Here is a 15,000-nt window from a genome sequence, read left to right as displayed (position 1 = left end):
TGTCTTTACCTCACATCATGGTCAATGACTGGCAGGTTAATAGTGATTGAGAAAGTGTGTGAGAAGAACGCAATCTAATTAACTTCATATTATCTGGTAAGAGCGGATCAAGATTACACATGCGTTTAAGTAACAAAAAAAAAGAAAGAAAAAAGCACATGAAGGTGTGTGTGTTAGTTCCTTGGTGTTTCATGCAAGTTTACCTCTTCATGTTAGACATAGGTCTAATGTATGTGTGTATGTTCAACATTTTCAATAGTTAATTACATATTTTCAAAAGGATACGTTGTAAAAAATGAAAGCGATTTCATGCAGAATTTAATCCTCTGTGTACACTGTAATTGGACTCAAAGATTATAGTGTTAATTCTCTAGTTTTACATTGGAAGACATAACATATGAGGATTGGTCCCTCTAGTGGTAGCTTGTGTCAATAACCACAGCAGAGCACGATGCCTGCTCAAACGAGAAATTGGATCGGATTGTCTGAAAGTAGTCTACAGTACACTTAATCAGCATGTCCTCCGTGGCAACATAAAGTCCCTGTGGACTCTGTATCCTTTTTGCATGTCCACCGCTGTGGTTCCTTGTTAAGCACAAACGTTAGTACATCTAGACCTAGTCGTGTCATCAGGTATTTAGGCTAAGCCGTTTCAAGTCACATTCCGTCCATCATCCGCGCTTAGCTGCTGGGCCGCATAACCTAAACGTTGGGGCTGACGAGTTTCAAATGTAGATTAGGCCGTGCTGGTACCTTTATTAAATAATTAGATTATGGCATTTTAATGAACTTGAGCTTGTTATCGGGTGGGTACTGGACCAAAAGGCCGCCGCCAGGTCAGACCACCATTTTAAACTAAGCCTATCCATCCGATCCACACTGTTGTGTCACCTGGCATCGATGGAAATGTTTCAGAAACTCATGAGGTGAAAATAATAATAATAATTAAAAAAAAATCTTTAATTAAAAATCAAGTGGTATGTTTTATACGAATGCAATTTGAGAATCAATGTGAGAGAGCCAAGCCATGTTTGATAGCCTACCAGCCATTGTTTTAGCCTTGCCTACTGTACCTAGACCAATTTTGCGCCAACAAGTCTAGAATGTTCTGGAATCATGAATATGGATGCAAAGGTTTTTCAACAAAATGGGTTATATTTTCTTTTCTTTTAACACAATGAGCATTAAAGAAAAACTCAATTTCAGCGTAGATTTGTTTCTCGAAGTAGCCTACTGTCAATACATTTTTTAAAAAGAATAAAAACGCGAAAAAATGGTGCTATCTAGCTCATGTTCTGCAGCCAACAAACAAGCCAGGCAGCACAGTGATACACTGAGAAAAATCTGGCCCTCTGATCAGGTCAGCAATGGTTAACATTAGTTAAGATGTCAAGAAAGCAAGGCCATTGAAGAGTTTTTAATTATAGTAAATTCATGTAGGTCCTATACATAAATGAAAGCACTGCAGTATTTATTCTATTACATAAATATTAGGTAATGAGAAAATAAATGTGCCATAATCATAATAAAACTCATCAGTCTGCTCAGATGTTCAAACTGCTCTGATTTTTATTTATTTAAAATATTTAATTCCTGTACAATTTGACTTTATTCAATGGAACTATTTTGACCACGGGTAGCACTTGGAAAAAAAAAAAAACATAATAAAGACACTGGTCAACACTGGCCATGCACAATCGGATCAATACACAATATTACAATATGAACACACAATTTCAAGTCCTGATACATGTGCAAAAGTGAACTTTCCAACCTGGGCATCTGGTCTCGTCCTGTTGATTGGCAGTCAGGAGACAGCGTTTCATGGGCTGACGAACCTGAGATTGCGCCTGAAGTTTCACCATTCTCAGGTTGGACAGTCCTTGAAAGCACCGCTCAAATAAACATTCTCAGATTGGACAGTCTAAAGAACATTCTCAAGTTGGATGGTGTTTGAAAGCACCATTAAAAGGATGCCTGCACACACACACACACACACACACACACACACACACACACACACACACACTCACTCACATCCACACTCTCAAACTGGCCCCTGAAGGCCATGGAATTCTCAGTCCGATGAGGCAATAAGACCGTTGTTTCTGCTAGCCAGTGAGCATGGAGTTTTCGTCTACAGCAGAGGCCTGCCTGACCATGTGCAGAAATATCCAGCGCGTAGAGTAACGTCCACCGCACCACACAGGAAGCCAGGCCCCTTTACAACCCTTTCACAATGACAGCCATCAACATCACAGGACAGCACAAAAGCACAAGCTGAAACCTTCATGAAAGGCTCAAGACCTGTTCAAATAACAGTTGTAATACTTTTGCAACGTGACTGTAGAGTAGAAAAAAATGCACAGAATTATACTTGTTCTTATATTCATCTAGCTTATACATTCTGAAATAAAACAACAAAGGTAATGCTTAATTTGAAAGGAATATCTCAGCACTGTCAGAGGGAGTGCAAATTAAATCCATATTACTTGTGTCAGGCAGTGCTAAATCAATTAATAAAAGGAAAAAAAGACTAGGAAGAAAAACTTTGCCCATCAAACACCTCCTCTGTGAATTAATTTGATATATAACCTCCCCCACATTTTATGACCCATACTATATGCGTTGAAAGAATAAAGTGCGTACAAGATGATCAAGCAAGAGTCTACTTTCGTATCAGTTAATAACGTCAAGCTCGCCTTGTCAGACACAGAGGGGAGAAATAATAATAATAGACGGAGACTCTACTGAGGTTTGCCATCTGAGTCTGTCCATTATTCTATTATGCGCGCTCGGAGAAAGAGAGCAATAGAGGCTTAATGCATGCCTGGCCTTGGCAGCTCCATACAAATCAAACCCCACAGTGCTCATCAGCAGCCCAATTATACATGCACTCGCTGTGTTAACGCTCGTGTCCTCTGTGTCGCCGAGGCCCATCAGTGCCCTACCACCCGCCCAACTACTCCCCCATCCCCCCTCGTCTCTCTCTCTCTCTCTCTCTCTCTCCCTCTCTCTCTCCCTGTGCCCACCGTGCCACGTTGCGCTCTGAAGCCTGGGTGCTTCACAAGAGGGGAGAAGGAGAAGGTGGAGCAGGCGGCGGAGGAGGAGAGGCAAATAAAATAAAGAAACAGAATACATCTCCAGCGCTGAATAATTGAGGAGGTCGTCGGGTGGAGGGCATCCGGAGGGGCCTCGGAGCCGCTAGCGCTCGTCAAGCCGCTAGCGCTCGCTCCTCTCGCTCCCCTTCCCTGGAGCACTTAGAGCCCGTCGGGCCCCAAACCACGCTGTTGCGCTGCGCCGTGACATTTACCAAACAAACATCAAACAGCTTACAAGTTACCCCAGTCTAACCTCCTACTCACCCCCCTCCCCTGCTACCCACCCGACCCTGTCTGTGTCAGCCTTATTATGTATGAGAAAGGACAGGGGGAGAGAGAGAGCATGGAAGCCCAGCTCTCTCAAACGCTTGTACAGACCTGTAGCTGCCTGGTCCTCCATGCAGAGAGATTTAGAGAGAGAGAGAGAGAGAGAGAGAGAAAGAGAGAGAGATATATATAGAGGGCGAGGGAGAGGAGGAGAGAGAGAGAGAGAGAGAGAGAGAGAGAGAGAAAGGAGAGATAGACCAAAGGCAAGAGCAAGAGAAGCGTGAGACAGATAGGGTCCGTTCTTGATTGGCAGGACAGGACGTCTTCACCAGAAAGTTCACCCCTCCACATCGCTCCTCTGTCAGGTTTAGGTTTCTGAAGAGCACGCTGCCATGGGTGTGCACACACACATACACACAGACACACACACACACACACGCACACACACTTACTCACGCATGTATCTGAGCGCACCAGCCGATCTCCTAAGGCTCAGGGGATGCAGGCTCTGCCACATATGAGCGCTAGTCTTCTTCCTGTTTGTCAGTCTGATCGCGCTCGTGGCAAACTTTCCATGACATCTCAATATCGAGGCCCATTTTGAAAACGACCAATTTAGCTCACTCATACACGTCCGTATACGTAGCTGTTGTGCACAAATAGCTTAGGTTGTGACGCGGAGCAGAGAGGATGTTCATTTAGTTTAAACAGGTGCACTTTATTGTACATTTATTTATCTTAATGCAAACCTAGTGCAACCTATACACTGCATTTCAGATTACCTTTTCAACCATTTCTAAGCCGTGTGCATTGATACAGAATTATAGCACACTTTTCTCTTAAGTTTTTAGATATATCTGCAACCAAATAATTTATTGAAGTGAAAATGAATTAATGGCATCCCACCTAATATGCAATTAATCACATGATGACTGCAGCCAGGGATAATCAGTTGAAAGTCTCTGCTCATTGTAAAGAAATTATAATATTAATAAAATGTCTAACAAGACACATCAAAACTCAACACTACCCTGACAAAAATAGCTTTGTAGGCTCAAAGGTGAACAGCCTTTTAAATACTCAACACATTTTAATTACTCATTTATTTAACTTCATCTGAAGCTTTTTTTTAGGCTTCACCTTGCTGTGAGAGTCAAGCTAATTATGGAAAATGATGAAAGATATCGAGGCTAGTTTCCATACGGTGAGGACAACCACAGTATCCTTCCTGTGCATTCTCTCTCTCTCTATATGTGTGTATATGTGTGTGTGTGTGTGTGTGTGAATGAGGGGTGCAAGCCTTTCTCTCCTCTCCTCTCTTCCTCCCGTCTCAAACAAAGGTGCAGAAAGACACAACGTGTCATTTCCACACACACACACACACACACACACACACACACACTGCTGGAGAGCAACAAGCTTTGAGTTAGGATGAGTTGAGGTGTAAAAATCAGTGGCCAGCGATTGTGGAAAGAATTTGGTCAGTCCAGGCCTCTGTAGGCTTCAGCCCATATCAGTTGTGTGGCACGTGAGCAGTGTGTGTGGTGTTCTGAGCGGATGGTTCAGTGGCTCAGCTCACATACTCCTCTCTGGAAGTTGGTTGAAGGGGGGGGGGGGGTAGTTTTAAGGTACAGGAAACTAAGCAATTTTCTACTCAAAATGAAACTGCCAGTGGAAAAACAAAAAGAGTGTACACACACACCCACTCACACACACACACAGACACAAATAGGACACAACAGCGGATACACACAGGTTGCAAAGAAATGTTGCACTGAGTATATATTCCTAGGGGAGATACAAAAGGTACAATATATAAATAAAATAATCAAATTTATTTATGTCAATTTATGTACAGTACAAAACATTTCATGCAAGGAAGAGAAAAAATGAAAGCACATCACTGCACACCAATGGCTACACACAAGGCAAGCCTTCAGACACATACACATACACACGCACACACGCACACACGCACACACGCACACACGCACACACGCACACACGCACACACGCACACACGCACACACGCACACACACACACACACACACACACACACACACACACACACACACACACACACACACACACACACACACACACACACACAGGACACCAGTGGTGTAGCGGTGCAGTCACTCTCTCTCTCACACACAAACACACACACACACACCTGCAAGCATCCATGCATACCCACCTTGCTGTGGTGAGTTAGGAGTTGACCCATCCACTGTACAGTGGTTTAAAACAGAATCTGGTGAGCCATTGCGTCATTTGGTACTTATTTACATATTTATTTATTTGTTCCTTCTTCACAGGCGCATGTCTGTGCATCTTTGGGGGATAGTACAATCACTGCTGTCTTGTGCACCATAAGCCAAAACAAACAAACAAACAAACAAACAAACCAAATCTTCAAAAATACACCCAAACATCTTGTACACTGTTTTAGCTTGAAATAAATAACTGCCGCAGCTTAAAGCAATACAGTCACTGAGGGGGAAAAAAAAAGATAAAACTAAGGCATCATGAGAGATCTAAGACATGATTACACATTGATATCGTGCATATGCTTTCAAAAAAACTAAAAACTACAAGTGCTTTCTGGGGTGACAATAATAAAATAAAAACATGATAACATAACAATTCTTCAACCATAAATAGAAAAGCGGCATTGCTAAGCCAAGTGATTGGCTCCCGCAGATTCACACACACAAACACGCATCAGCTGATTCCATATATGGTCAAGGCAACAGTTTACCACACCACACACATTTAACACAGTGTGGTCAGGTATGTTTGCGCGCTACAATTGTTTTTCTGATTTAATACAGCCACATAGCTATACACTAAAGAAAGAACAAAAGTAATAACTGTTTTCCAGCTTGTAGATCGTTTTTAGGCTATAATGAAATGGTGTGATCATTGGATATGATTCGTTCATCAAATGCAATGTGATAACTAATATACCATGTAATAACTTACTGGACTGGCGGACTAGCAGTATGTTCAACAGAATGAAGAATGAATGATTGTGTGTGTGAGACGAAACGGCACACGTATACGCACCCGAGCCCATTACAGTGCCACATATGCAGACAGACATGAGGTAGCAAGTTACTGTGTATTTCATGAGAATAGAACATACAAAAGCCGAAAATATGAATATGAAAGCAGATGCTATAAACAGAAGGACAAATACGATGACAACAAACAACGCGCCAAAGAACACCTTGTAGCCAACATTACCAGCCGATTCTCAGTTCCTGGGTGCAAGCGATGTTATGAAAATAACAGCCTCACCTGGCAACGTGTTTCTATTATTTAACGCTTATAGTCAGCGAGCTTGCTTCTATTTCTATAAATAACACATGGGTGACTCCTAAGAAAAGTCTTTGGCCTCTCTGCTGCGCAGAACAATGATATGGGGTGGGGGTTGGAGGGCTAGTAAGACCTGCGTGTTCTGCAGCTTGTGGTCTGGTCAGCAGGTTTGAATTGGTGGGAGTGAAAGAGTGCGGGGGACAGCAGAGACATAGAGTAAAAGAACTGACGCCCACCACTTCTTTCCATGAAGAGGTCCTTCAAAGAGTGCACGGTGCCTGCGCAGTTGAGACACAGAGCAGCATCTCGACAACAAACGCCACGGCTGCCTCGAAAAGGTCAACCTCTTCACAGATGTGAAAAAGTAACAGAAATGCAGCCAAAATGTGTCATGAGCTCCAACAAAACGACAACAAAAAGATTGACATTCAGCCGTCACCAATTCACCAGTTTTTTCGAACTGCACTCCGAAGTCTTTGATGATGCGTCGAGTTCATAACGTTTAAGGCGAAACACATCATTTCTTAACAGCTTTTCTTGGCGCGACGCGACAACATCACCACCACCGACAAACACGACGACATCCATTACACCACACATATGTAACAATCTTTAAAAAATGTCAATGTAAAATATGTACAACACTTTCCTTAAAAACACTTTCCGTAATTGTGAAAAGACAAAGTCTACAGAGTGATTGTCCTTTTGTTCAAGCCCAAACCCGTCCCTGTTATCCTGGCTGGACGTCAGTGGACAGAGGTGGCCCGTATGGTGGGCACTGGACCTCCCTGGTGAGGGTCCATGTAGCTGCCGGACAGGGGGGCTCAACGTGCCCCCCTCTCCATTGAAAGCCCATTTCCTCGGCGAGCACAGCGATGGGTCGGCCCCTCAGTAACTGGGCTCGTCCATCTCCTCATCGCTCCAGTCGGGGGGTGCGTCAGTGCCGAAGTAGCGATCTCCAAAGTTACCTAAGAGGAAGAGGAGGAGGAAGAGGAGGGAAAAAAGGTCATTACATCGTAATAATAACACACACACACACACACACACACACACACACACACACACACACACACACACACACACACACACACACACACACACACACACACACACACACACACACACACACACACACACACACACACACACACACACACACACACACACACACACACCACTAACTTTCTGTCTAAAATACAAACAGTATTTTGCAGAAATAATTTACGGAATTTAAACTGAAACGTCTTTTTTAAAGGCTTAGTTCAAGTATTGAACCATGTTCAATACGTTGCCGTCAAAGCAAGGTTAGTGGCTAACAAAAGTTTTCTTTATAAAATAGAAAGCAGAAGTCGGCACAATACAGGCATGAAATATTGGAATGTGAAAATGTGACAGTGACAAAAAAAGGAGTAATTTCAGACGGAAATAAAAACATCAGAATTGACCTCGGGAGTTTGGGGAAAAAGGCTGCGAAACCGTGAAAAAAATACTTTCAGAATACTTCCAGAGCTTCATATGAAATTAACGAGAATAAAAACACGAGGGGATCTTACTATATGTGACTAGGCCATTACAACGCGTCTATCTCAGTGCTTACTGAGACACCGGAGGACACCATGAACTGAATCATTTGTTGGACGCAGATACTCAAAAAAGGAAAGGCTGGATATTTGATCTTTGGCCATTTCCGGTGTGGGGATCAGCATGCTCAAAATCCAGTTGGTCAGAATCACCGAGAGGAAGATCTCTACGGGGCTGCACCTACAGTACAGGATTTTATAGCCTTTAATGCAGTAATGGTATGACAATGATAATGCTCTGCTTCTTAAGCCATAAGCTTCTAACGGCAATCAAATCATGGCGTACCGAGACACATATACCGTATGCAGTCGGCTCTTAAAGACCTGACTTAAAGGATATAAGAGCAGTACAACAGACGAGAGCCAGCCAACAGGTCTCCAACAGAAGACACACACACACACACACACACACACAGACAGACTTTCCAGAGGAGAGCCGCCCTCTAATGTTGAGTTAACTGCATGAGTAAAGGATCAATGGAAACAGTGAGGCATGTAATAAAGGCTGATTTAAGATCTGAAAATGTCTCTGCCTGTAGTGTCCAACACACGCAACTTTTTCCATAGTGAAAAAAAAAATCCCCTTCCATAGTGGAGTGTGGTGCAGGTGTTTGACCACGTCGAGATTTTCTTTTAAACATTTCAGGTTAGTTTAAAAGAACAGTATCGCACTCCATTACCTACCTGAAAAATAAAATATGGACTACTATGTCAATAAAATATGTAATAGTACACACACACACACACACACACACACACACACACACACACACACAGAGCCAAATACTGTGGTTCATTTGGTTTCCCGGAGTGCTGCTCACCTATGCCAGGGATGATGTGGAAGAGGTCGTTGACCTTCTTGTCGACGGCGGTGGTGATGATCTTGACCTGGGGGAAAGCGTAGGCCACGGAGTGGACCCCCATTTCAGCCATAAGCAGAGAGACCAGCAGAATCTTATCCTCCTGGACATCATGGTCCTGCACACACACACACACACACACACACACACACACACACAGAGTAAAAAATATCACAAAAAAAGCTTTAGAAGCACAGGGGCTTATCATTGGGAAAGGCACAACTAGGTTTTTCAAAAACTTATTGAAAATTAACTCAACTCTCATCATGGTAAAACAGTGATGCAATTTTGACACACTATGACACACATACACTACTCACAAAAAGTATCTGGCTTTCGGGTGAAATTTCATAAGTTTCAGGCCAGAAAGTACTGAAGCATTGAACTGTTGGACATGGTGCATTCAAAAGTTTATAGAAAGTCACATGGATTTTAGGTTCATCCTGAAATTTCACCAGAAAGCCGAATATCCCTGGCTTTTTGTGAGTAGTGTATGGACAATATGTTCAACAGAAACAATGTGGTCTCCGGGCCAAGCGCTTGGATGTGCTCACCAGTAAGACGCGGATGGCCATCATGGCAGCAGCGCCGGTGGAGACAGTGCAGTCCATGAGAATGACGTGGTCCTCGCCGATGTCTTTGGGCAGCCGCAGATAATGCAGCTGGACACAGGGAACACCAAGTCAGCAAGCCACACACACACAAATCTTTAGGAACACTATATTCTAAAAGTTCTCCTTCAGAGTACTGGTACGTAAGTTAACTCAAAGTTATCTTTCAGAACACCTTAATGCAATATATATATATATATATATATATATATATATAAAACTATCACAATACTCAAAGTTATTTGCTCTGTCAGTTTTCCAAGACTCCGAGCTGTGCAAGTCAAACTCATGGATTCACTGATAGGAAATATACTGCTAGCACTACTGGGGATTGTAAGGGATCATATTTAGTATTGTCAAGTCATTTTATTTATATAGCAACCTGCGGTTGGCCAAGTGCTTTTTACACAGTGAAAGAAAGAGATATAGGATTTGAAAAATGGTCCTTTCGCAGTGTGTTAAAATAATTTCAGAACACTAGTCTAATATTTCCGCTATCACGTCTGGTGTAGCCAGTTCCACAGATTATAGTGGAAACAAATTGTTGCAGCAGACGCTCTGCAAACGAACACTTCAGTTACGCGGCCGGTGTAGCCTCCTTGCCATGAAATATCACAGACAACAAAACTACTGTGATCATGGTGTGGTCAAGGAGGGAGGGACATCTCCTTAAAAAACAGGCCCAAAAGTAAAGGACCGTCATCTTCTAGTTTCCCTAAAGCTCAGCTGAGACACATCTACTGGTGGAAATGAATACACCATCCCTGGCAAAATGTTGGCTAAATAAAGTCATTGTAAATGCTTTGCTCTCCCACTCATGGAATATGATGATCTGAACTTTGGCTGAAATGTCAGACCTGTGCCAAGGCTGTCTGACAGCTAGCCCATTTATTTGTAATATCATCCAATTAATCATCAAGACGCTCTGGTGCTGGTGAAAGCACACACTTGAAAATGTCTCTTTCTTTTTGGCATAAGACTCTACGAGGTCTAAACATAACGCCTGTCAGTCAGAGGCGAGTGGGCGTGTACCTCGGGCTCTCCTGTGTCCTGATTGGTCTGGATGAGGATCTTTCCGATGCGGACGTCCTTACACACGGCCCTTAGCGCCGGCTCCATGGTCTCGCCCGCTCTCAAGATGGACACGCCAGTGATCTATGGCAAGACGAGAGGGAGAAGAATTACGCTCACACTGCAATGACAAGAAAAGGCACAGAGAATGAAAGCCCGTGGCCTTACTGAGTACAGCAATATGGCAGGAGTGAAGAGCAAGAGAGACAGAAAGAGAAAGAGAGGGAGAGAGAAAGAAATAGAGAGATAAAGAAAGAGAAAGAGGCAATATTACTGTGTGTTTACTTACCCTCTTGCCATGGAAAGTCCGCCCTTCATAGTCCTGTCCTTGAGGTGTCTGAACAATGTGTATCTGTGACGGGAATAAAGAGAGCGAAAACAGAAGGGAGTGTTTGAATGAGTGAGTGAAAGACAGCGATAGAAAGGCAGGCATAAGACAGAGTGTGTAGGTGTGTGTGTGTGTGTGTGTGTGTGTGTGTGCTGCAGTGTAAAGTTTCATACAGACATAGAAAGAGTGAAAAAGTATCTGTGTGTGTGTGTGTGTGTGTGTGTGTGTAAGAGACAGATTAGAGGTTTAGATAGGGCAAAAGAGAGACGTGGATAACCCGCTTTGCTGCAGCTGTCCAATGAAGCCCTCTCCCCTCGGCGACTGCTGTGCTGGGCACTGAACCAGCCTGTGCGCGCGCTGCTTCATAGGACAGGCTAAATGTCAGCCTGGCGCAGACGCTAACGCTAGCTGGCTGCCCCTGCTGCTGTCTAGTGCTACACTTCACAGCACATTGCATTTTCCACTGTGGTGGTGGCCCATTCAGCACAGTTTCCACTGCTAAGTCACTACACACACTTTCACCTCCACACACAAACACACACACACACTTTCACCTCCTCTCTTTCTCATACTCTCTCACACACACATACTTGTTTATCTATCCGTCTGTCTGGCTGGCTGGCTGGCTAGCTGGCTCCATGTTAGTGAAAACTGTACAAGAAGAGCATTTTGCACTTCCTGAAATTAATCAAATAATGAATGCATGTTTAAGAGATAAGTACTGCATCTCTCAAATGACTGTCTGTCATTGACTGTCTCCCTGTTTCTGTCTGATTGACTGCCTGTGTGTGTGTATCTGATAGCCGGTCACCCTGTGCATCCGTCTGTCTCTCTGTGCTGGTCTCTCTCTCACCTGAGAGGGCAGGATGGAGAGGGCGCGCTCGATCAGCAGTCTCATCAGCCGCTTCGAATAGAAGATGAACTCATCTCGGCTTGTCTCTTTATTCCTGAGATAGAGAAAGGACAGGAGAGAGAGAGGGGGAGAGAGGGAGGACGACAGATAGAGACAGGCAAAAGAGTGATAAACAGAAAGGGATAGAGAAAAGAGAGAGAAACACAAATAAGGAGTGGAGGGAATCAACCTGTGTCCACACTGACCCCTTAGCAGTGAAACACCAGCACCACCGTGTGTGTGTGTGTGTGTGTGTGTGTCTGTGTGTGTGTGTGTGTGTGTGTGTGTGTGCTGCTCTCAACGTCTGTCTCTGACCACACCTCACCTCCCCACACTCATGCTACAGGGGCCCAGGCTCACAAGTGTGGACAGGGCACGCACACGCGCACGCACACACACGTGCACACATACACACACACACACATAGAGAGCGCCTGACCACTTGTGCAGGGCTTTATTAGGGCTGGTGTGTTGTTGCATGTAGACAGCAGGTAGGAGCCCTCACCACAATAAGGCCTGTGGGGAGAGCTAGTGTAGTGTGGAGGTGGGCGTGCGTAGCTCGGGGTGTGAATGTGTGTGCAGGAGCAAGCTAGGAGATGCGATGTGTGTGCATGTGTGGGATGTCTGGTTAAGGTGTAAGCGTGTGTGTTCATTTATTTGAGTGTGTGTGTGTGTGTGTGTGTGTGTATGTATGTATGTAAGGTTTATATGCAAGTGTTTGTATGATGTGTGTATGATTCAAAAATGTGTGTGTGTCTGTGTATATTTATGTATGAGCATGACTGTGTGTGTGTGTGTGTGTGTCTGTATATTTATGCATGAGTATGAGTATGAGTATGTGTATGTATGTGTGTGTGTGTGTGTGTGTGTGTGTGTGTGTATTTATGCATGAGTATGGTATGTGTGTGTGTGTGTGTGTGTGTGTGTGTGTGTGTGTGTGTGTGTATTTATGCATGAGTATGGTATGTGTGTGTGTGTGTGTGTGTGTGTATTTATGCATGAGTATGGCATGTTTGTGTGTGTATGTGTGTGTGTGTGTGTGTGTGTGTGTGTGTGACTGACCTGATGATGGTGTGCATGCCCCTGACCTGAGGCGTGCTTTCGAGGACGCTGAGGGTCTGTGGGAGGGGCTGAGCCTGATGAGCAGAGGCCAATGCAGCCCTGTAACCATGACAACCACACACATGGAGTTGAAGGAGGAAGTAGTTAGCCACCAGAAAAGAAAAAAAAAATAGACCAAAAACTGTCCATGCAGACAAAAACAGACAATTACCAGCCCACACACCCACACTGACATTGCAGACACACACTTTCCCTGTCTCTCTCTCTGTCTCACACACATACACACACACACACGCACGCACGCACACTTCCTCCATGTCTCGCTTACGCACCCACACACACAAATTACACAAAAACCTCCCATTTCTGCGCGACTAGTACACACAGACACATGAAACGTTGAGCACACATTAATGTGGGTTAGTGGGAAACCTTGTGATAGAGCACAAAGGCAAACAGACACACACACACACACACACACACACACACACTAAGGAGGATTAGTTTTCCTGGCAGCGTAGAGCTGCGGCAATTTGCAGAAAGTGGAATTAGAACAGTACTTCAGTGGATAATCCCAAACAGGGAATGGGCAGGTTGCTCCACAATCAACCCAAAGGTGGACTGAGCATCCCAGATGTGTAACCACCTTATATGGACCCATTTACACAGAATGATAATAGGATGATAATCATAATAATTGTATATGATTATCATATAATAATATACAAATATTGTATTGTACAGTGCAGAGGTACCAAATATACAGTACTGTGTGTTAGACAGCCATTGTTTTTTTGCAATGTTATGATGGTCATAATATACAGTATGTGTATCACATGGTCTATTATATATACCTACTGTATATCAAAATGTGCATTTCTGGATCAGGCTCTAGTCTTTTGCATCCATTTGATTGGTTGTTTTTGCAGTGCTATAATGACCAATCTGCAAAGGCGGAAGCTGAACCCGGTTGGTACTGGTACTGATTCTGGCTCACATTGGTATCAGAAGTGGGAGGGAGATGACGACACTTTGACAGATAGAAGAGGTCATTGAAAAGCTACAGCTGGAGGAGTTCATTGCTCGCCTAAAGTGGAAAATGAATGGCCAAAGGTTTCAATTCCAAGAACCTTGATGAGGCAAGCTGACACTATATTACTACCTGGGAATACAATGAAGAGAGATGTACAGTACTTTTCAGGCGGCTCCTCCACTTTGTGCCAGGCCAAGATGCTCTTGAGGCCTCAGCGCCAGTTCTAGGGTGAGCAAAGTCAGCAGCTGATCTGGAGACCCCCACTCTAGCGCTCTCTACCAGCGGCTTCTGGCAGGCCAGTCCATCAGTGTGCTGGGCGGGGAACCACAGCTCCTTCAAGAGCGTCCCCTTGGGTGGGAACACTGCTAAAACAACACATCTACTGTAATGGCAGCGTGAGTGTATTGAAGTGGCCTACTGTGTACAGGTTTCCTATTTTCTCTGTTAATGTTCTAATTAAGATAGTGAGAAATCAACACTATGGTCCTTATAGCACTGCTAAAACAAAACCTGTAAGGCGCCTGAGACTTTTGCACAATACTGTACATATCCAAAATATGTTCCTTTGAGATTAAGAAAGTGACAAATTATTGGAGAAAAACCCCAGATCTGGTAAATCTGCTGGACATTGTAGAAATGACCACTTGAAGACTGCAGTAATTCCACACCTCAGAGTCCAGTTAAAGACTGCACAACCACTGAACCAGGAGCAGAGAAACCTACATGCGCATTTCTCTGCACAGATGTTTTTTTTTTTTTTTTTTACAGGGGAGGTAAGGTTGTGCAATCTTCTGAACTGATAAATCACAGCTGTATGGTTTCAACTAAAAATGGCTCAAACGGCTATAAGAAGAGAGAAAGAAAAAAGAAAGG

General features: G+C 43.8%; 1 protein-coding gene across 4 annotated transcripts in view; it reads right to left on the bottom strand.

Annotated features, from left to right (window-relative positions):
* Positions 1-5,182: 5,182 nt before the first annotated feature.
* Positions 5,183-15,000, bottom strand: part of uckl1b (uridine-cytidine kinase 1-like 1b) — a 29,851-nt gene continuing 20,033 nt past the window's right edge. For all 4 annotated transcript variants that reach the window (XM_062540711.1, XM_062540709.1, XM_062540712.1 and 1 more), the window contains exons 9-15: positions 13,095-13,193; positions 11,994-12,087; positions 11,102-11,164; positions 10,774-10,896; positions 9,685-9,792; positions 9,092-9,248; positions 5,183-7,658 (exon numbers count right to left, since the gene is read on the bottom strand). In XM_062540711.1, coding sequence (XP_062396695.1) covers positions 7,579-7,658; positions 9,092-9,248; positions 9,685-9,792; positions 10,774-10,896; positions 11,102-11,164; positions 11,994-12,087; positions 13,095-13,193 — 724 coding nt within the window. In that variant the 3' untranslated portion in view covers positions 5,183-7,578. The remainder of the gene's footprint in view (positions 7,659-9,091; positions 9,249-9,684; positions 9,793-10,773; positions 10,897-11,101; positions 11,165-11,993; positions 12,088-13,094; positions 13,194-15,000) is intronic.

Source organism: Sardina pilchardus, chromosome 7, assembly GCF_963854185.1.
Source record: "Sardina pilchardus chromosome 7, fSarPil1.1, whole genome shotgun sequence".
NCBI classification, from domain to species: Eukaryota; Metazoa; Chordata; class Actinopteri; order Clupeiformes; family Clupeidae; genus Sardina; species Sardina pilchardus.
The sequence above is the reverse complement of the archived record's forward strand: the minus strand, read 5'-3'. Positions and strand labels throughout refer to the sequence as shown.